This window comes from Micropterus salmoides, unplaced genomic scaffold, assembly GCF_014851395.1.
Source record: "Micropterus salmoides isolate LMB-PRFRI ecotype aquatic unplaced genomic scaffold, ASM1485139v1 Ms_hic_scaffold_11, whole genome shotgun sequence".
Classification (NCBI taxonomy): Eukaryota; Metazoa; Chordata; class Actinopteri; order Centrarchiformes; family Centrarchidae; genus Micropterus; species Micropterus salmoides.
The window spans coordinates 21,974,555-21,998,873 of NW_024040152.1; the positions used below are offsets into that span (position 1 = coordinate 21,974,555).

At 38.5% G+C, this 24,319-nt stretch overlaps 1 protein-coding gene across 2 annotated transcripts in view; it reads right to left on the bottom strand.

Annotated features, from left to right (window-relative positions):
* Positions 1–24,319, bottom strand: part of LOC119897863 (F-actin-uncapping protein LRRC16A-like) — an 85,181-nt gene that overhangs the window by 43,782 nt on the left and 17,080 nt on the right. For both annotated transcript variants that reach the window (XM_038711878.1, XM_038711879.1), the window contains exons 3-11: positions 18,696–18,746; positions 10,866–10,925; positions 8,517–8,638; positions 7,422–7,519; positions 7,069–7,139; positions 6,669–6,742; positions 6,303–6,378; positions 1,876–1,964; positions 326–420 (exon numbers count right to left, since the gene is read on the bottom strand). In XM_038711878.1, coding sequence (XP_038567806.1) covers positions 326–420; positions 1,876–1,964; positions 6,303–6,378; positions 6,669–6,742; positions 7,069–7,139; positions 7,422–7,519; positions 8,517–8,638; positions 10,866–10,925; positions 18,696–18,746 — 736 coding nt within the window. The remainder of the gene's footprint in view (positions 1–325; positions 421–1,875; positions 1,965–6,302; positions 6,379–6,668; positions 6,743–7,068; positions 7,140–7,421; positions 7,520–8,516; positions 8,639–10,865; positions 10,926–18,695; positions 18,747–24,319) is intronic.

Sequence of the window (24,319 nt, forward strand, 5' to 3'; positions counted from 1 at the left end):
GAATGTATTTTTAATTCATGTGTCCTGGATAGACTGAGATGCCTTAGGATAGAGACAATGAAATATTAAACTTGTTGCACTCACTGTATAGTAACATGTCCTAAACTATCTACTATACCGGTGACAGGCTGTGGTGTATATATATATATATATATATATATATATATATATATATATATATACACACACAGTATAGTTTACAATGCAATGAATGGATGTTGCAGATTTAAAGGCAGTTACCTTTCACACTGAGAAATAAAGTACAGTAGAGAACATAACAGACCAGAGATGAGTACATTAGAATCGACTAAAGCACATATAGTACCTCTGTCCTCCAGTGGGTTGTTGGCAAGATTAATGGTGGTGAGTCCGGAGCTGGGGTTGTGGGCCAGGGCAGCAGCTAGCTTTTGGGCAAAATCCCTGTAGAGTATAAAAAGAGTGTATCCATTATGTGAATGACCAATGTACTGTACGTGTGCAACAAAAGGCTTTGGCAACATAAAAATCCTTTTGTTGCCACTGCAGAAAAGCAGAGCAGAATAGAAGTGAATAGGCCGCCTTCACAGAAGTCATGTTGACATGCCACAGTAGGAGAAGATAAAATGAATACAGCTGAATTTCATTTAGCTGCTTCAGTTTAAGGGTCCTAGTATTGTAGATGCTGGCTCACTGTCATGGTTTACTGGGACGGTTGAACAAAGCCAGCATAAATGTTATTAGTAACTAGAGCGCGACCGGTTTTGGTCTGGAAAGACCAATACTGATATTGATATTTGAGGATTTTAAAATCCGATATTCAGATATATCAGCTGATATTCTTTTTGTCTTTCTTCTTTTCAGAAACACATTACATAAACAATCCCTAACATTTGTTATATGTAGTTATGAAACCTCACCAAGATAACATGACATAATGCAGTTTCAATTTTATTTATTTTTTAATTGTTGTAAATAGTACTTTAACATGGATTTGTTCTGAACAGGTGCTGCTAACAGGGGAGTTGCAGAGTTCCCTCTGGTGGACAAACTATGCAATGACAACACTCATAACACTTGACTGGATCCCTCTTCTGTGTCATTTATCAGCTGTTACAAACAAATACCAATTTATCTGCAAATAAAGACTTGAAATCTGCTTTATCAATCTAGCAAACAGCTGCATTTCTTTCCAATGTAGTAAAGGAAGCTACAAAGTGTAGTCTGCAAGAGAAAAGTCTTCCCAACAGTCAGCATGTAAGTACTGAACTGAATGACAAAAAAATCCATAGCTCGCACTTAGTTGACAAAAGCAGACATCTGGCCAACATCAACAGCCCTCCACAAAGCTACTGCAGTTTTTCAACTCAGTATGTATTGAACATTTTTGTTTTTTTAACACATTGATTTCAAAGCCTTTTCTACCATAACTTTGGTTACGGGCACATTAAAACTGTTTTGTCTTGCTTTGATACTCATTAAATTATTAGTTTGTTATTAAAATGAACATAAAAATTGGTTCAGTAATATAAAATTGAATCACATTAAATCAAAAATCTAAAGTATAGTGTGATGTTTAAAAATCTTGTGATTACATTTTCATAAAGTGACTTTTAGTTGCTAGTATGGGTCAAGCTCTAAAAAGCTTGGATCCTACACTTCCCATAATGCAAAGCAGTGTCTTTTATTAGACCCTTCATGTTTGGGAAACTTTCAAAGCCCACCCCAAGTTTGTAACATAGGTTTCTGCTAAAAATGTGGTCTCCTACAGTTGAGTCATAACACTTGACAAAGCACTTTCAGACCCACAGAAAACATTATATAACCATTTTCACAAGCTCAGTAGTAGTCTTTATTACCAGTTTATTGACCTTGACACCACAAATTTAATAATCTCACGTTTTGAGTCCTGCGTTGTCCAGAACCAACTCCTCCAGTCGACTGGAGCGGGACACAACACGAAGGATCTGCTCGCAAACATCTGCAGACTAAAGACACACATGCATACATGTACACAACATAGGTGTCAGTAAAATCTTTTTTTATAATTCATAATTTTGCAGGTAGTACAATCTAAACAAGACAGAAAAACATGTACTATAGTTTTTGTTAGTGCTCTAAAAACAGTAAATAGTAAGGATGATAGGAGAGTCTCACATTCACAGCAGTGCAGTAGATCTTAGCTCACTGATCCGTTAATCAAAAGCATAAAAATATACTAATTAACTGAACCAGCTCTGAGGTTTAAAACACACTTTTATCAAGAACAGTTCAGCTTGGATTGAACCATTCAAGGTCAAAGGAATAACACAGAAATTTACTTTTGGGACAAATTATTCCACTAAGTGCTCTTGTGCAAAATGCAGTGAAACTACTCCAGAAAAACTGTTTGTTTATGCTAATTAAAGCTGCACTGAAGAACATAAAAAACAAACAGCTTACAAGTGAATTTTGTCTCTTTCTCTCAAAGTCCATTTATGCGTAACAAGGATAGACAGGGGACAGCAGACTTTAGACACTTTAGAGGGAGAACTGTCTCGCTTCTGTGGACTCAACACCACAGGAGACAGAGTCAGGGGAGCAAAAGCACTCATACTTAGATGAAATTAAAAATTCAACAGTTGGACGTCCATGCCCTACCTAGATGTTCACTGACCCACTTCACTGTGTGCTGCGTCATGCTCAAATATGGAGACAAACACATATCCTGTTTGCCTTACTACAGTAATTCTCAGTAATGCTACACCAATTATCTGCGCTGATTCATAACACAAACATTTTCCATCATAATACCAAAACTTTACTGGACCATTGTTTTGTTGTTATTCTTGGAAATTGACATTCCTACTTCTCTCAGCCAGCAGCCTCAGTGTGGCCAAAACACTGGCGACATTGTCCCACACTGTTATCTACAGTGACGGGGAGAGAAAGAGGGGAAAAAAGGAGAGAGGGATCGTGGAGAGAGAAAGAGACAACGAGAGGGCGAGATAGAAGAAAGGCACTGTTGTTCACATGTTTACTCTGTGAATCTGTGAGTATTACAGAAGAGGAATAAGAACGATAGAGGGCAGCGAGAGATGACACACTACAGAAAAGGGAGATATATGGGTAGTGAGGGATGAAATAGAGAAAAAGAGGAGAGAGAGGAGACGGTCATTGCACAGTAAAGAGAGAGCGCACACAAAGAAGCCTGTATTTTCCAAAAGAGTCACAATAAAACTCTTGGGGACAGCACAGCGACACTGTCAGCATGTGCGCTGCACCATTTACCATTCATTAAATAAGAGCCTCGTCATGCTGTGCTGTCCTGATGGACGTCCTGCTGAAATATCAAACACTTTCTCACACACACTCACACCGTGCAATCATAAGACAATCAGAAGGGAAGTCCTTTTATCGATGCTGCTCTCTCCTCTTCTTCTCCTTTGTCATTTTTGGCTCAGCATCTTGATTAGACCACAAGACAAACAGCCTGATTGAACTGAGGATGAGCAGCATAAACCCTCACTGTGATAGCCGGCTGTGTGTGTGTGTGTGTGTGTGTGTGTGTGTGTGTGTGTATGAAAGAGTGTTTGTTAGTGTTATATTATCTAGTCCACTGCACTGAGAGATTCCTAATCTGTTTGATAGAGATGGTTAGGCTGTAATTTAAGCCTGAGGCGTGTGAATTTCCCTTTCACTCACTTTTTCTTCTCTTTTTCTTTCCGCTTTACAATCCAGACATTTCGTTTTAGATACTCCCAATGTAACTGTGTACACAAAAGTTCAGGCTGATGGGCAGTGTTGCCCTTGAGTTGAACGTTTGCATGTCAGTAGATTTGGCAGGAACATAAATTGGCATACTTCTAGACAGTAAAGACTCGTTTCTCATGCTGGAAATGTCAAGTCCCTCTCACTCTGGCGTCATTCTTTAAATCTGATCTCTTTCCTGATACCTTCTGACTCATTTCCTTATTCGTCTGGCATCTCTCCCTCACACTCTGTCCAATGACCTCTTCACTGGCCTTTATGTTTTTGTCTCACTGCTCTGTTTGCTGCCATCACTTTGTCCCTTTCACTCTCTGTTCCCATCCTATTCTTCTTTCTAACTTGTTATTGTTTCCACTGGCACAGGATCAAGAACAATTCAAAATCACGCACCAGAGCACATCCTTGCTCCCCTTGTCTCTCCATTATCACTGTATAAACATGCACAGAGACAAAAAAGAGGGGAAATAAGACTAACGTTGCCATGTTAACACCCAAAGAAGTTTCTGTTGCAATAAACAAATTTTCCATTGTTTCACAATAAACAGAACAGAACGACTGTCCAAAACAAGAAGAAGAAAACCGACTCCAGTAACAAAACTACAAAACATTTGAATAAACATGTGCTGAAACTTCCTAACACAGAAGCCTTAGCATCCATTATAATACATGCTAATCGGGGATAGAAAGGACACACGTTAGACACAAGGTGCACATGTGCCCGTTTGAGTATTTGAGCCTAAATATGCACATGGCGTGGTGACGGACAGGATTTTAAAATTCAATACAAAAGGAATTGTCTGTGACGGAGGCGTGAGATAATTGTTTGGACTGTGGAAGCTGCGTGTGGTAATTGGTTAGACCGAGCGAAAGCCTTGAGACGGAGAGTTAGTAATGGAGTGCTGCAGGGGGGCAACAGCCTGAGACATTGAGCCCCATTGTCTCGTTAGGATTAAGAGTCTTATCACACGAGAACATTGGACTGATCCTCAGTCAGCAGACAGGCGGGGATGATTGAGGAAACAAAGGGGGTAAATTCTGTACCAGCAGATACAGCTTTACGCATAGTTAGGCAAAGGTGAGTGAGAGACATGCACTGCAGTAAATGCAGGCAGAGCGGGGATATGTTGTAAACGTATGATTTCGGAAGAGACAGAAATAACTAGTTATAACAGATAACAGTGAAATTCTCAACCACCCTTAAAAAGCCTTTCGATCAACTTGTAACAAGTTTCATCTGAACTACACCGGTGTTGGCGTAGCTCTAAGAAAGACAATGTCAACCTGTTCCGCCCGTTCCGTCAGTCTATCCCAGCCCACCGGTTTGGACAAAGCTCAATTAATTTTATTTGTCCGGTACTTTAAAAAAAAAAACCCAGCAAAACTACATTCGATGACATTCCCATCGACCTCAGCGGTACTTTGTGTTTAGTGCTAATAAGCAAATGTTAACATGCTAACACACTAAACTAAGATTTTGAACACGGTGAGCCCTGAGCAATAACACAGAAGCCTACCTGCTAAACCTGAGTATGTTAGCATTGTCATTGTAAATTTGTTAGCATGCTGACGTTAGCATTTAGCTCAAAACACTGCTGCGTCCAAGTACAGCCTCACAATGACTCTTTATCTTGTTTACCCAGGGATTTCCCATGTATTGACGATATCAACTGGTGCAGTCTCTCACTTGTGATATGGTATTTGACAGATGGAAGGACAGAGAGACACCCCCCTCCAAGCTCCCACCCCTCTTTTTACTGCATTGAGGGGAAAAAAGATATTGTAACAGGTGCAGAAACCACTGCATCCGTACGGTAGTAGTGCAGTCAGGAAGTGAGAAGCAGGACCTTTACAAAAGTGAAAGGAATATAGAACAGACAGACAGGGACAGACACATCTATCAGTTCATCTTAAGTAGTGATTCTCCTCACTACTTAATTAAAAGATTAAATTAAATCTTGATAATTTTGCTGTTTTATGGCCGCAGACTATTAGACTGTTTATCCAACACAAATGTACAAAACTGGTAAGTAGACAGGAGGAACTACCTGGAAATTATAAAAGCAATACAATAATTATTTATTGCCTCTGTAATATTAAAACCACCCACATGTAAATGGAGTGGACAAAATACTAGAAACTAATATAAAATAATCATCAAAAAACTGAACACAACCTTCTTAAATGGAGGATTTATTGCAGGGCGACTGAATAAGACTGCATTAAACTAGATTAACCTACCAAATTGGCAACTGATCATATATAAATCATTCTAGTGTAAATGGAAGGAGTTGGTGGCCAGAAAAGACCAGCATGAAGTCTCAAGCATGGAGCTCAGAATACACTGAAAAACAAAGAATACAAGAAAAACAAGACAAAATACTTGCCCATCAAAATACTTGACTGACCCCCTGCCAAAACTGAAATACCATTAGTGTAACACAACAAACATTCCTAAGGATCATGTAGTTCATGTTGCTTCATGGCTAGCTATAACAAGACAACAATAACTGTGTTTTTAATTTCCACAAACTCAACAGACATGATTAGTGAGCAGACAAGAGAAAAAGTGTACTAACCAGTTTGTAGTCCTTAGTGGAGAGCTTGGTGAACCACTGGTTAAACTCCAGGACTGCTATTATAGCCACCAGATCCCTGAGGAGGAGAAGACAGGGAGGAAAGAAAAGGTCATAGCTGCAACTAGATTTTTTTTTTTTTCCATCACCTTTCAACACCACCTTAGGTTAATGGTGACTTCAGCACATTTTGACATTAAAAATAAATCATGTCACACCTACAGTAGCTCTCTTATCTTTCAGCTTTGTGGTCCTCTCATCCCAACAAATCTTTTCAGCCACATGGCTTCATCTGTGTGCAACTGCTTTCACAATTATTCACATCATGTTGCTGGATTATATTTTACCTTGGTTAATTCAAACACTCACCTGTTCTCCAGATGGCTGAAGTCCTGCAGGTTGAGTTCTCTGGTGTCTTGTGTCAAATAGATAGTGTCCACATCCTGGAAAGGAAACAAAGGAAACGAAACAAGTCTGTTACAAAAGAAATTAATTATTACAACTGCTAGCTCTTGATGAGTCTAAACGATTCCACAGGGCAGATGGAAACATAAAGCAGAGAAAGTGTCAAGAAGGAGCAAGAGTATGAAAAAGATTTTGAGAAATGTAAAAACATGGGTACTATATTCATATACTGTTGTGGCTATCCTATTTATCAAAGAAGTTTATGCAGTTTTATGTCATCTAGTAAACAGCACTGCAGTACAGTCGAACCATGATCTGTCAATGCTGTGCAACTGCACAAAAGAATGTAAATAATAATACTGACCCATTGCACCTCTTCCCGGTGCGGCAGCCCCAACCAGTCACAAACACATCTGTACATCTGAGAAAACCCACCTAGGCAGAGGGAGAGAACACAACATATATAATATAAACATTACAGAATATTTTGGCTGTCCATCTTACCAAAGAGCTGTGGGGTGGAGATTTTGCAAAATTGCATATAATTTGAATCTACAGTTAATTTTATCACAAATGACAATCACTTTAATTCAGCATGTGAAACTACTTTTCAATTTTTGTAAACTCAGTGTATGACTGACTATACCGCACACATTTCATACTACAGCAAAGGCATGAAGAAGCACACAGTAATTATTGCAAGGTCACAGATCTTACCACAGGGTCCAGGTTCAGCAGGTTTGTTGTTCTCCCACAGAGTCTGCAGAGAGGTCAGTCTGTCTGGAGGCTCCATGCAGAGCTTCTTCATCACTTTACTGAGGAAAAAATACAGATTAGAGCACAGTTTTGTCATCCCATTTTTACATTTCGCAAATGTTGCAGCCATTTAATAGATTTGAAACAGGCAGCTTCTGGCTACTTTCTCACAGTCTTACCTGTCAATGGACATTTCCCAAGCAGGACCTTGCTGAGTACTATTATGTACTCCAATAATTTAATAACTACCTAAACTTAAACCACACAATTAAAGTCTGATGATGCATTAAATCTACTGCAGCTCAAAGATACAAACATCTTCTCTGTCTGTTGAGTCAAAGACTTTGTCCTGTTCACAAGACATTATCGTACAAGTTTATGGTTTTACATCTGTGATCATTTCCGCATTTATATTCATGCTTCCTGTTCTCAACAAAACATATTAGATGAGATTCACATCCGCATTACAATAGATAAATTGTTTTATATATAAAATACAATGTACTATGGCTATGAGTCAACCAAAGGGACTTACAGAGATCTCCGGCAGTCTTTTAGAGAATAATTCATACACATGCAAAATAAATATGCATATACACATGCACTCACACAGAGACTGATAATAGAAATACTATGAGGTGAATTTAAAGCTGGAGTGCAGTACTTTTACATATAAATGAACATACGTTACATTCAAGCCCTTGCCAAATGAGTTCAAACAATGTTGATTAAGCCTATTAAAGCCAGGCAAATCTCTCTGTATTCGCAGTATACCAGAGTTTTAAAATCTGGTATCTGTCGCGACATTCCCTCTCTAGCAAACCGGTGATGCATTGTATGCCAACAAGGAGTGTTGGTTTGCCAAAGCTGAAGCAAGGCCATAGACACAGCACCACCTCAACTCGACAGTGTAATTACTCTCACTGTCAGAAGGGCGAAACAAAAGTTCCGTAATGCAAATTTAACTACATTTTTTTCGGACTGATGTGAACATAACTGGTACATTTAAATCGCAATAAATCCATCAAAAAACACATAAATAGAGATGGAACTCACCTAGGTGGTAAACCGGGACATATCCTAAGCAGACAGTTTCCTATGTGAGCGACCACCTCGTTGACTTCCTCTGTAGAGGGCAGCTTCAGAGAGAAGGAGCCACGCTCGTACTCTATGAACAGCTAAAAGGACACATCAGTAATTAGTGATCCACAACAGCATGCACAGTTTCACCTAAATCTACCTCAAGCACAGTTACACTTATTTAGATTTTTAAAAGAGACGTAGTTACTGTATTTCATCCACTAAGTCAGTTTGGTTTTAAAAAAAATAAAATCTATTGTATAGCTTGTTTGCATTGAGAGGATTCAACAGGAGTGCATTATGTGTTTATACACATACATTTTTATCTTTCCATTTCATTTTCCACTTTTCTGCCCGTCTACTCCCAAGTGTCTATCCACTGAATCTACCAAGCAGTAATGTAAATGACAGGAAGAAACACATCCATCTTTCCACTTAACCACATTTACATCCCACATCTTTAAGCTAAAGTAAAGATTTAATTACCAATTGAATAAGACCATTTCAGTGTAATTATGCAAATGCTTGATGTAAGGCGATACACGCAGTATAGGCCAAAATTAACATAATCCCAGCTGATACTTATTAAACATGGGAGACCATCAGTCAATATATTAGGAGGACTGACATCTCTCGAGATGAGTGGGAGAGAGGTTCAGCTGCTGGAACAGTCTGGTTAGTGAAGGATTATCATATTTTGTAGATAGATCCTGCTGGCTGACAGCTAGCCAGCACTGGTCAAAAAGCCAAATGGAAGCTCTTCCCAGATAGGACACAGCTCCCCCAGAGCTATCATTTCTAAATCCAGACCTGTTTTTGATTTTATAATTTTTTATGGATTATACTAGCACTGAAGATTTTACTTCCAATCTTTTCAGTTTAGTCTACCTTGTTCACAGCATAGAATCTGAGTATAGGCGCTGTCCCTGGGTTTAAGTACCCATATCAGCAAACATCCATCATGCTCAAGTGTCCCGGAGTAAGACACTGAAGTCTAAGCTTCCCTTCGAAGTTTACCTGCAGCAATATTTCTGGCCCGTATGAAACATAAATTTACTAGTTTTTATTGTATTGAGGATATGAATGTACTACACTGGACTCTCTTGATATCCTTGATGAGAATCCCTCCCTGATTCGATGGTTAAAATAAAAAGAAGTGGTATTCTAGGACCAGAATTGAAAATGAAATCAATAAAATACAATATTAGAGTTTGAGCTAATGTTGTTTTAGTATATGCTTTACGCTTCTCTCTTTGGCTCTCGTTTTCTTTTCACATACAACACAATACACATCAAGAGCTTTCTATTGTTGTTCATGTTGGCTTGTCAATACGTTCACTGCGGGTATTTAACTACAGCAATCTTTACAGCTTCACTAACAGCAAAATTGTACTTCAGGACAAAATAAAATTGACTACAAGTTGTTTATGCTGAATTTACAAGGTGAACTGTACCATTATGAAATAATCTATAAAAATCCTAAATGTATAATGTAAGCACAAGTTATTACCACATCAAACAAACTGGTTTTACCTGGTAAATTATGATTTAAAGTAATTGTTTAACATTTTGGAAAATACACTTACCTGCTTTCTTGCTGAGAGTTAGCTGAGAAGACTGATACCACTCTCATGGCTCTTTGCTCAGATAGCTAGCGGTTAGCCTAGCATAAAGACTGGAAATTGGATGTAACAGTTAATCTGTTCCTGTCCAAAGATAACAAATATGCCTACCAGCATCTCTAAAGTTCATTAAATAACATGTTGTGTCTTGTTTCTTTAATCTGCACACTAACAGAAATATAAAGATGGTAATATGTGGTTGTAGACAGAGCAGTGAGCTGCTTCCAGTCTTTATCCTAAGCTAAGCTAGTTACCTCCTGGCTGTAGTGATGTGTAGCCAGTGGTCTTGATCTTTCTAGCTTTCTGCAAGAAAGTGAGTAAGTGTATTTCCAAAATGTGGAACTAATCCTTTAAAGTGGTCATATTATGCTCATTCATAAGGAGTGTTTTTCCACCTGTGTTTTTTGAGGGTGTGTCTGACTAGCCACTAGGCGAGTATTATGACGCGTGTTTTTTGTGACGTCGGCAAAAAGCGGAAGAAAAGGCTGGACTACTGTTTTCAGGCAGTTCAGAGTAGTGTTTTCTTTGGGAGATGGGAACTTCCTTTGGGGTGGACTTTGGGCTTTTTCACTTTGCAAACCTATTACATGCACAAAACCGATATATAACACAATAAAGGAGAGGGAAAAAGCCAAAAGGCATAATATGACCATGCTCTTATGGTGTGCTGGACACGGGTTCATTTTTGTGCTAGGTTCTGTACCTGTGTAGGCTTGTTACAAGCAATCCCCTGGATCTCCAGATAATTAAAGGAATGTTCCACCTGAAAAAAAGAGCACAGAAATCACCATTATAATAATTATACTATATCATACATAGGCATGGCCTCGAAACGTGCTGGTTCACATGAAAACGAAGATGAGATACAGTCACTCTCTTTCATCCTATTTATCCCTGTATCTTTAGCAGTTGAGTTTATTTAAATTGCAACTAGGAAGCACTGTTCATTTATTGCTCATTTGCATGAAAGTATTTGCTCTTAAATGCTTGTAGTTACACATAGGTGAGACACTAAATCTTTCCTTTTAGTGTTTACAATTTGCTTCTTGAATTGTTTGAATAGAGAAGGAAACAATTTCAGCTTTAACAGAAAATGGAAAGTAAATCAAAAAAGGTCTATTCCTCATATCTTTTTTCACATACATGGTTTTCAAAACAAGGCAGGCTAAAGACAAACAGAGCAGTCTTACATCAACATTTTCTATTTCTGTTTTTCCAGACAGTATTTTAGGACAAAGAAAGCAGCAGTAGTCTGCTTTTCAATACCTAAAAAGAAAAATATATCCTTTTGTGTGAGAGGGGGATCCTGTGAATACAAATGCCTACTACTACTACTATACACTGAGCACACAGTTTCCATGCACTTCCTCTCCATCTCTTTTTCTTCTTCTCTCTCACACACACAAACACAGACATACAGTACAGTGCCTGAGGGCAGGCCAGGGAGCGAGGCCAGACTATTCCAGGTGGGTGCTGTGTTCCTGAGGCTTGGCTCAGAGATGAGAGGAGGGAGAGGATAAGCGCACTGTCTGTCTACTGTCTGACTACAGCATGCAGTGTGTCTGTGTGCTTCAGCACTGCACTGTGGTTACTCACTCATGTTCAGTCTGTACGCTAGAAATAATTCTGCAATAAATCTTCAATAAAACTTTCTCTATTTAGGGTACAGTCTAACACACACACACACACACACACTATTCAAAAGGAGATGAGTCTAAGCTCAGTTAATCACATGTTCATCAGACGAAACAAAGAAACATACAGTTTGCTATTAGCAGAGACAAGGGGGTACCTGACTGTTTTTAAGCAACATTACATAACTGAAATAATACATTCTTTGTCTTTGAAAAGAAAAGTTGATTTATAAACAATACAACACCCTCGCTTCATTCAACACACTCTTTAGGAGGTACAGCTTTATTTTAATGTTATCTGGTATGGCAAGTAGCTTACAGCATGGTGGCTAATGTTAGCTACAGTTATTTAGCTACAAAAACAGGCTATCTGTGAGCTACAGTATTTAGCACCTTTACCATAGCACCTCAAACTCAATTAGATCATCCTGAATGCAAAGTAACTGCTAAATTATCATCAAACACTCAACTACAGACAGAGCAGGTTAAAACAGATAAATACGTTAGTGTCAATTATGCAGTAAATGTAACTGTGTTCTTATAATTATATTTAAGTTCCAGGTCACCCTAGGGGTGTTTCTTGTTGCTCAGTGAGAAAAAGGTTTAACAGAACAATTTGGCATTTTGACAGTATAGGAGGCTACTAACCATAATACAGTTTATTACCTATGTCTCACTACACACTCCACAACCAGGTATGATGGGAATGTCAAATTAGCAAACATCACACATCTATTCACACCTAGGTCTGGCATACAGGCCGATACAGTACTACAGTACAGTATGTAGGCTACAGTAAACTAGTAGAAGTGGTACAGCAGTCTACGGAAGTGAGTATACATAAACTATATGCTCACGTTACAAGAGCCTATGCAGTAAACGGTGTTCAAACCTAACTTAAACGGGGTCAATCAGTTCATTTCATACAGCCAATAAATACTAGATAGCCTGCTGAACTGAGTGCCAGCAACTAATAGGTGAGCATGCTGATGAATATGAACTCCCCATAGGAAAGCAAAATCCAGGGTGAGATCTCATAGTTGTTTCCTTCTTTTCTCCTAGACACAAATGAGCTGCTTTTAATACCAAGATGAGACCAAAGGCCTTTTCTCCCACTTCTCAAATTCATCTCAGGAGAAACAACCATGTAAAATCTCATTTATGCCTGACTCTGATCAAAACAAGAGATCTCTAACTGATCTTAAATAAGTCTTATTTAAGTCTCCTGAACATTGGACCATGAGATCAGAGAAAGAGCTCAACGAAAACTCAGCTATGACTCCTAGGATCTCATGATTCTTTTCAAATATGTCTCAGTTTTCTCATATTGGCCTCAGGAGCAAAAACACATCTCTGTCTTACTCTGATCAAAGGATGAGAACTCTACAGTATCTTAAATAACTGTAATTTCAGTCCAGAATGTGGATCAGAAAAAAAGTACCAAGATATTTCTCAGTTTTGTATTAGTGACCCCACTTAGGGGTTATTTTACTCAAGTACTTTACTTACGTAAAATGTTGAGGTTGAATATTTTCTTTTTATGGGGGTTTGTATTTTTACTCTCCTTAATTTCAAATCCTTATTGTATTTATTGTTAATTATCTGTTACAAGTTACTGAGAAAAATTTAATTTTGACATTGAAAATAATGCACTTTCAAATGTCATGTTTTCCAATTGGTTAAGGTAGTCACAGCAAACATAACTGGAACACCCAATACTTTGACATGATGTTTAGAGATTAATTCATTAAGGACCGAATGCACGCAAGAACCGAGATTCAACATGTATCGGTCATACAGAATAAGCACTTTTACTTTTGATACTTAAGTACATTCACTATGGAATACTTTTCTACCTTTTACTTGACTAGAATTTTGAGGACTTTAATTGTGGATATGGTATTTCTCAATCAGTCCCGTACATCTAAGTTTAGCTGGATGGCGCAGTGGCAGCGTTGTTGCCCTTTGAACAGCAGGAGTGGGGTTCAAATCCAGCTCAGGGCAAACCTCCAGCATGGTTATTAAGCATAGACAGTAATGTGACACAATCAAGCTCACGAACAGCTCCCAACTGGTTTTTAGGAGCAATAAGGAAGACATTAATGAACTCAGATAGATACAATGATGAGATCTCATCTGTTACTATCATTTATCCTATTGTAATCTCAATTAAGTATCGAGTTGTCTTACCTAAGTCTCAAAACCTCAATCTCTTCATCTCATCCTTTTCTCCTAAGGGGTTTTAGGAGCAAAAATTCAGATTGGAGTGATCTCAAAAAGATATACTATTGAGATCTTAGTGTTTTCTCAAGAGTTAAAGAAAAGACTAGTCTGAGAAAAAGATTTTTCCTCTGGGTCTAGCCAATGGCAAGACACCATGCTGGGAGGTGTAGGGAAAAATGCCTGAGTAACTGCATCGTTCACTCATTCGTTCACTTTCCATCTGTCACTTTAACTGCTTTCCTCCTCTTTTCTTTTTGTTGTATTTTCTTGGAAAATTTAACTTGTATTTGTGTCTATGATTTGATGTACAGGAATTGGTTATAATTGTGAACATTGGGATGCTGTTGCAATGAGCTACATTATAAGAGAAGACTGTAGATTTTGCTTTATAAACATTTGTCTAGTAGTCAGACAGCTTAGAATCTTTCATGCTAGAGGTTTCATTTACTTGAGGTTTTATGAGATGGTTTGCATTAGATTACATGAGATGTTAGGTCTGGGTAGGCCTATCTAAATTATGAAATATATGCTCAGTGTGATCTTTTGTTAAAACACCACAATTCTGTCATAAAGCAGAAAGCAAAGTGAGATAAAAAAAAATGTTAAAAAAAGGAGTGTACAGGTATGTGAAAATACAGCATCAAGAGATACAGAAAAAAAGAGGCAAAAGAAAAGGAGGGTGTGATGAATGAAAGCGTGATTTTGTGTGTTTGAAGCATGTGTGCATGTTTGGGAGGAGATACTGACAGACTGTAAGGCCCTGCAGCTTCTCAAGAGAAGCCAAACCATCAATTGGAGTCATACACACAAAAAACCCACTGAGAAGTGCCTTGGAGAGCTAGGGGGAGATTTTATCTACAACAGAGTAGAGCTACATAGGAAAGTGTTTAACTGAGGGTTTACTGCTACAGCAATACAGTTACTCTAATATTAAAGGCCGTGGGCATTACTGATGAAATCCCCACTTACTGGTTGTTATATTGTATGTTTTAGATGCATCTCTGGGATTCAAGACAGAGACGCATCTAAAATAGGACAGATCAAACACAGCACCAACAACACATTCAGATGGCCAGAAGCATAAATCAACACTGTCTCAGCGTTGATTCAACAAAAACAGATTTTCTGCAGAAAACTAAAAGAGTGAATCTGCGGAGGATGTATTAAGTCAATGGCTCTTGTGTTGGAACAGTGAGCAGAGGCTAATCCTAATTTACAGTTGACTTGTCTCCACTGTAATATAGATTTCACATAAAAAAAAAAAAATCAATATAGTCAGAAATACTGGAACCATCAGCTTTTTTTACGGATGTTGGCAAGTTTCGTCTTTTAACAGTGACAGCATCCTGCACTTACACTACTGGTAGCATTGTGAAACAAAAACGATCCTGAAGGCATACGAGTTTCAATTAAGTGGGAAGGTAAGCATGTTTTTAACAATTTTTGAAAATCTGGAAATTACATTTTGAGAAATTTAGTGCCAAAATGATGAGTCAATTAAACAGAAAATAGATTGACAGTAACTGTAATGACGATTCATCCCTTGAAACAGTAATCAAGCAAAACAAAAAAATCTGCTGATAAATTCAGTGACAGTAATCCTTTGTTGCAGAGAGATCCTCGAGAGAAACCCAAACAGATTACTTTTAAGATAAAATCTATTAGATTCAATTGGATTTAGGACATCATAGACCTTTGGCACAGTGGTAAAGTGATAAAGGGAAAGAGACAGGGATGAAGAGAGGATGAAGTAATCTGGATTGTTGAAAAGGAAGAGGATGAGCTTGAGAAAGCTGGACAAATGGCTTAAAGAAAAGGAGAGGAGAGAAAAGGTGACTTGTGGCTGTAATCTGGCTAAGCAGAGTAGGAGGAAAAGAGGATTGAGGTTTTCTGCAACAGAAACAGTTTTGGGTAGAAGCCGTACCTAATGTTACAAAATGACCTTGTAAACATACTAGAGGTGGAGAGGATTAGATATCTTGGCAAATATCTTTAATTTAATATGGCAACCTTTCAGTCAACATCTGGAGGAAACCTCTAACGAAAACTACCAACCTTAACTTTAATAGCTGCTAGCTTTGGGATCTCTGGGTTTGTGTTTTGTTGGGGTGGGATTTATGATATACAGTAATTTTTACAATATTAACAGGTTTTAAATATTTTGCTGAGGTTCTTTTTCTCATTTCCTTCTCTATTTTTATATTTTCTTTGTTTATTTCTGTGTCTCTTAACATGAATTAAATGAATGAGGGTTTGTACATGTATTGTCCGTGTGTAATGGCATGACATGCTTGACAATGCTGTCTGTCTCTGAGAAAGAGTGTAAGGTTTAAAAGTTGCTGCCTGATTGCTGCATCACTACTAACCAATTTCTTTCAAGTACAGCGTAGGCTAAACCCTGTTGTTAGAAAATATGCCTTATTTTTGTGTCTGTGTTACTATTTTCTATTGCATTATTAATGATTGGAGTATTATCTTGTCCTTGGTTCTTTCGGTTACCTGTTCTTACAAGAAAACAATGGTTTATGTATCTATTTATAATTGCCAACAACTGTTCCAAACACCTCAATAAAATATCTAAAATAGAAAGATCTGAAAGCCAACAGAGGAGGGATTCTGCTTCCTGTGTGGAAAAAATTATTATTAAAAAAGACAGACAGACGTACTTCATGATTCATCAGCTCATGTCTAAACAGACCATCAGAAAGTTCCATAACTTCTCCGAGAAGCTGCAGCAAGATGTCTTACAGTCTTGATCAAAATTGGAGTAATGTACAACAACAAGAGCAGCATCCAAAGTAAGGAAGATAAAGTACAACGGAGAGGTGTAAATAGGTATAGAAAGGAGAGTTGAAAAAGACAGTGGAAAAAAGACAGACAGACTGATGCAGTAGACGAGAGGAAGGTTGGTGAGGGGGGTTAGTTCTTCATAAAGCAGGTGTGTATTCCCTCCTGGTCAGAAGAGAGCACACAGAAAACAGACACAGAGACAGCTAAATGATAAACAGACCCTGAACCTGCAGCTCAAAACACTGGAAACAAATGACGTCATATTAAACACGGTCAGCTTGAATGTTCTTCATTTCTATTCCCAGTAAACCATTAAATCAGTTTTGAAGCCACCAATCAATCACATAAACTGTCCCTGGAGGCATCTTATTGTCTGGAAAGCATACAGTACAGCAGGGCAACTGTATTCCCTGGAGCTGGTTCAAGATATGATGTTATGTTAACTCTTGACTTAGGGAAAATACTATGAAGTGATCCTCTTTCCTACCAGGAGGACCGCCAGTCCAGAAACGGTAGATAAAACACTGGTTTCCACTCTAAAATTCACGCTAAAAAAATAATTAAAAGCTACATGTTTTAAAAATGTAGAATTCAAATCAAAGTTGGGTTATAAAGTGCAGCTATGTTATGTTCACTTCAAAGTGAAATGAAAGTTAATAAGTTCTAACCCTAAACCAAGCTCCACTACTTAATGGACCTTGAAGTAAGATTGTTTTTCCAAATGCTGGTTTCAAGGTTAAGAATGATCTTTGAAACTCAAGTCCTTAGAAATGCTCAGAAAAAATAGACATTTAAACATCTGCATTTTACAAGTGGGAAAAATCCATCTGCTGATGCAGATCAGGTAATATGATCAAAAGTAGTGATAGACCGGTTAATCGGATACCAGCACTCACAAGGCCGATATATCATCCTAAATGACACCAATCGAATCTAAAACCATTACCGACTAGCGTTAAAATATATTGTCATACTGAAGAGAATAATGCAGTAGAAATATGTCACCTCTAATCCTTAATAAGAGCCTTGTTCTGATCGCAAAACCCAATGTATATTTCTATTTTGTTAATATATAAAAAATTCCATCTAAAACAACACATTGCTGGCTAAGATAACCATGTATATTGATTGTACTCTGCATTGGAATAATGGAATTATACATTACTTTTACAAAGCTTGATGTTAATAGTGGCTGAGACAGTTAATAGACATTGAGCTGCTGCCGCTGGATGTTTTAGTGAACATCTGCACTTTATTACTGCACTACTGTTTTTTTAATGTGGTTGCGGTGACAATGATGCTGGTATAGATGATGACAGATGGCACCATCACTAGCAGAGAAACAACAGCTGACATGTGCGCAGCATTACAGCACCATTGTTCCATTAAAAAAACAACAACAAATACAAACAGGCATCTCAACCAGCTGTATAATAGCAATAGAACAAGGCACACAGAGCTACTACTTCAGCCTTAATCAGCTGTTTATCTCACCCAGACTCAAACACACACTCACACAAACTAAAAGTGCTGTGGAGTTTGGGAAATCAGGGAAACCTTGTAACAGCTGAACAATGTTGGGAATTTAAAGAATGAACCAAGACCACACATTGAAGCCTGTAACATAACAATCAAAGTTTTCAAACTACACTGACAGGATGAGGAGATGACATGTCATTCAGCTAAAACTTTGATGTCAATCAAATATTGCGTTGGGGTTACAGGAAGAGGTCCTATGAAGAATTTTCTGACATCATCATTTCGGATGAATTTACATTCAGCATTTGAATTATAAGAAAATAAATTTTTTTACAATATTTGCTAATCTAACTTATTATTGTTTTGGTTTTCACTGAAGTTGCAACTGTTCGAGTTGATGCTCTTACCTTGGTGGGAATGCGTGCTGTCAAGAGGTAGGCTCGGTGAGATGCCAGGGCCTGAGAGAGAAGAGAGAAGGGAGAAGAGAGAGAGAGAGAAAATAATGAGTATGTAGCTGTAAAAATACACTCTGAGCAACCAGAACAAGGAAATGACAAGGAACGCAGAGAGCTCGCCAGTTGAATCATCAAGATGAAAAGGCTTGTGACTCTAAAACATCTCGGTCAGTATGAAAAGAGAGATGGAGAACTGGAATGCATAAACTTGATATTCCTATTTAGAAGAGCAGCCTCAAGGGTCATTCAGCTGGTTTCGAAATGGCTTCTATAGAATGTGATACAGTTATAGGGATAATTTGCACTTTTATGCAGTTGTGTTAACACTGAAAGACATCATCAGTGCCTCATCCAATGAGCAATCCAAACCTAGAGTATGTTGTATTCTCTGTATTCCATAATTTACTTAAGCATAACAGTATACACAATTCTATACAAACAGTTTTTCTGTACCAAAGTGGATTATCACAGTGCACCAAATAAAACAGAAGAACATAGGCCAACACAATGACCTTTTAAACTACAACAATTTCAATGTCTTATACAAATTGATGTTTAAAAGTCATGTTCAGGACAGTTGGCCAAAGCTTTTCCTTTAGCCATAATGACACCAAATGTACAGGGTTCTGCTTTTACCTTTATGTAATATGACATTGGACTTTCTCCAGTAAAATAATATTGAAACACAACCAAAGCTGACCTTTAAAACAAATAAAGGGACACTGCCATCTACCTTCTTGACAGAAAGAACCCTGGTTGGTAAGCAAAGGCGTATACTGTGTGCCTCCATCATCATAGCTGAAATCTCATGGAACCATCTCCTTTAACGTTCCTTGCACTCTGCACTAAGATCATGCTGAAATAAGATGTCACAAATTTTAAAAAAGCACTTCCTAAACACATCTTTACCGAAAGATAAGCAAAGAAGGCCTGTTGGTTTTGAAATCTACAAGATAAAAATGAAGAGCAAGAAAGGAAATGGAGGAACTGACGAGAGGGAGCAGAAGGATTAATCAGAGGTGAGAGAAAAATTGCAGAAAAGGTTTGAAAGCAGAATTAAATTAGTACAAAAGAGGGGAGAGAAGGGGTGAGCACAGCATTACTAACAAGTCCCAGATAAACAATTACTGGCATGAAGGGCAGAGAGGAAAAGCAGAAAAAGAGGCAAAAAGGGAGAACAAGATAAAGGAATGTCTATAAACTGTAAATTTTTTTGAAAGATGTGAAAAAAGAAACAGAGGGATGAGAGAAGAAGGTATAAAGGATGACAGCGTGTCCCAGCCCTCTGTGGCTCAGCTCCACAGGCAGTGGCTGTGCGGTTTGATGTAATGGAGGCAGACAGGCAGGCCGGTGTGACCAAAGATAACCTCTCCTAAAGAGCACCACTCACCACTGCTACAATCAACTCTCCCTCCCTCTTTGTCCTAATCTCATTTCTCTAACAGTAGCTCTCGTTTGCGTACTATGTGTGTGCAGGCATGCTGGTGGTGGAATCGCCTAGTGTCATTTTAAGAGGCAAATAAACATTAGATGAGTTCAAACAAGGATTTACTTTAATAGGCAAGTAATTGCTGAGATCATGAAACATGCAGCATTAATAAAAGCAAAGTCAGACCGGAGAGGAAACATGACTGTTATGACAATCAGACAAAAAATCTATCTGTGATGGATGTATAAAATAAAAAATGTGGGTAATAAGCATTTTCTTTTTCTCTTCCAAATACTTTTGGCTATGCAAGGGGTTTGTTAAAGGCTTCACATATAAAGTTCAGTACTCATCACAAGTAGTACTATTTAGCCTGTGAAAACCCCTAAATAATGTCTTCCGTAACTCTGGAGGGACTTTCCAAAGTTTGAAAATAACTGAAGATGTCACAGATTTTGACCTTTTTTATTTGTCTCTTGTAACTCCTTAACTTTATGACAGTACAATAATAAAATCACTGGAGTGGCTCATTAAAAGCTGTATTATCATCTGTCGCCCCATTACATGCCCTGTCAGACTTGAGTAAATGAAAAAAATAATTTAATAATAATAATAAGATGAACTTGAACTGGCTGTCTGTCTGTATGTTCTCGATCTCAGTGCACTTATTAACAGTTTTAAAAATACTCTAATTCATGCTGCCGCAGCCTTAGTTTATCGTCCCCCCATACTCCTCCTGTCAATGCATGACTGCCCCTCTGCCCTCTCCATCTGCCCTTTCGAGTGGACAAAGCCATAACGCTCCCTCTTTTATGACCCCCCTCCACACAGTCCTTAAGTGGACTTAAAGCCTTGAGCCTTGCCATCAGCCAATGATTTCACAGCGACCACCATCCCGCCTTCAGCTCCACTCAGCCAACCAGATGGCAGCAGCATTGGAGCATGTCTACAAGACCAGAGAGAGCATCTGCTAATACTCTCTCTCTCTCTCTCTATTACACACACACACAAACAAACTGGGGGCTCACATGTAACTGCCACAGGCTCTAAAGCACCATTTGTCTCCTTGGCCTGTGTCACACACAGAGGGAGGATTCAATATGAAAATTTGATACAGACCTCTTTGATAAGATTTTTTGTATTATTTTATATGGATAAATGACATCTGGTTTAGTAGCTATTTAACAGAAGACCAAACACACACTATTCATAATTTCTGCTAAACACACACACACACACACACACACACACACACAAGCAAAACGCAGCATGAAAGTCAAGAAAGGTCTCAAAGGCCATTCAAGGGTCAGTAATGGACACAGATCTGTGAATCTGGGATCTGTGCAGTCCATGGTATTACCATTCCCAGATTATCTTTTTTTCTGTCAAACTGTCAACCCCACCTACCCCCCTCCAATTGACTGAACCCACATGTGCACAGTCATTGTGTTACTATGGCAACAGCTAGCCCATATTGCGCGCACACACACACACACACACACACACACACACACACACACACACACACACACACACACACACACACACACACACACACACACACACACACACACACACACACACACACACACACACACACACACACAGAGCAGTGCCAAGCTTTGGTTGAGAATGGCAACGGCTTTTCTCCCTCCTAAACAACACAGAAGCTGGCCTACAGTTATACTGAATCTCTGTAGGAACTGAAGCAAATACAGAGCAATGCTTCATCTGCACTCATTTAGCAGTGGCAGCACTCAGCGACAGGAAATGTACCCCCACCAAAAATACTTTTATTCATCCATCGTGTCCTGGGGTGCATTCACAATCTATTACACCCACTCATCACATTATTTCACATCTGTTTCTCTAATATGATATTTTGGTGCGAACCCTGCTCTTGATGGCAAAACACAGCATCAAAAATGTTATAGCTACAAATACTTCAGCTGTTTGACCACACTGAGGTATGCTTGATTCATCTTGCTGGAAATGTAACTATTGAAGCTACAGTCAGGAGATGATTAGCTTAGATTAGCATGAAGAATGGAAACCGCTAGTCTTGCTCTCTCTAAAAGGTAACCAAATTCTACTACCAGCAGCTATCAAGTTCATTAATTAACACATCATTTGTTTAATCATTATAAAAACTGCACCACACTTTAAAAGCAAATTGTAGTTTTATGGGGTGTGCTGGGAAAAATCCTTAAACTAAAGCTAACCAACTCCAGGGTATAGGTTCATAATTAAAAAAGGACAGACATGTGGAATCCACATTCTCGTCTAACTCTTGGCAAGACAGTGAACAAGCACAGATCCCAAAATGTCCACCTATTCCTTTAAATGTAACTTTGGAAAACAAAGATGTAGTTGGAATATGCACCAAAAGGATAAGACTTAGTGATCAAACAATTTATAGATTTATTAGTGAATCACCTGACAGAAAATTATTCATTTAAGCCTTTTACGGAGGAAAAACGCTGTTGTACATGAAGTGTATATGATGCACTTTTAGGTTTTGGACTGTGGACTGAACAAAACAAGCAATTCGACCAAAATCACCGTAGGCCCTGGGAAATGATGAGGGTCGTTTTCCACCTATCACAGATCAATCAAATGGAAAAAAAAACAAAAACACAAAACAGATCATACCAGAGATTTATCGATAGGGAAAATAATCTAATTATAATCTGCTGCACCACTTAATACAAATAGCACACTGGAGAGAGAAAAAAATACCACAATTACATTCATTCCCACACCGCTGCTGACACAGACTGTTTATTGCATAACTAAAACCAGCATGTCCTGCATGTACATGTGTGTCTGTGCGCAACATAAATGAGTCATGAAGTGCTGGCTGCAAGCTGAAACTGTCAATGTAGCACAGTAGGACGAGAGTAGTTTAAGGGCTATGCAGAAAAAGAGAGGGGGAACCAAACGAGTGAGTGAGTGAGTGAGTGAGTGAGTGAGTGATCAGCCATTGAGTCAAGCAGAGTGGACACGAGAGAGACAGAGTGAGACAGTGAGCGGAGGAGAGGAGACGGAAGGTCAAAGCAAGTGAAATGACTAAATAGATTTTAAGTGCTGTTTTGCTGATAAGGAGCAAAGACTTAAATCCAATCAGAGGGGAAGATAATTAATGAAGGGTGTTTAACAGCTGTTTCATCTCTGTTAAAACCATTGCTGCTGGGATGACCCCCATCTTAGCTTTTAATACACTGAAATCAATCAGTTCACTCTGGATCCAATGCAGTGGGTTCCTCTTCTCCTCTTATCCCACCCTTCGTTGCTTTACCCTCCCACTCTTTTCTTCTTTAATCTCCTAATGTCCTCATCCTTCTTTAACCCCATCCTCTCTTGCTGTTTTGCTGCCTAAAAACATACTTACACCATCTGATTACAGACAATTCTAAATGGCAAAGAAGGGCCATGATGCACATTTTATGCCAGTAAAACTGTATTCACTCCATATGTGAGACTTTATGCTGTAAAATTTATGACTACAGGATAATCGAGCCATCACTGCACAGAAAAATCCAATCTGTGAAAGAAGAAAAAAACGCAAAGGATTTCTTTCTTTGCCTGCATTCTTGTACTCTGTCTTCCTTATCTCAAATTGGATTCCAAGTGGACTGCACCATGAAGAACATGTGGTACAGTAACCACAGCATACAGTTAAGTAAGTGTAATCTGAAATAGTTTTCTCTCGTTTCTTTCTTCCTTCTGTACTGTCTTCCTGTTACTGTTTCCTTGTATAGTACATATGAATATATATGTGTGTGTGGTGCAAAGATGTATTCAAAAGAGGAGGAATGTGTATACCTAGAGACAATGGAGCAGCAGAACACACACACACACCGCCCTGCTTTTATCTTTGAATAATTAGGGATGGTGTAACTCTGTAAGAGAGGACCAAGACTCTCAAGGCTGTTGTTCAACAGGCAAAAAAATACTATAGAATTTATTTTGCAAGATAGAGGCCTTTAAGGGTCTACTCAGTTATGGGGAACCAAGGCCAGTATCAACTTATCCAACTTATACTCAGCCTAATCGGGTGGGGTAGGGTCTCGTCTTACTGTCTCAGGTCTGTGTGAATATATACTCAGTATCAGTTCTGATCATGAAGTATGTCAATCACTGCAGGAGA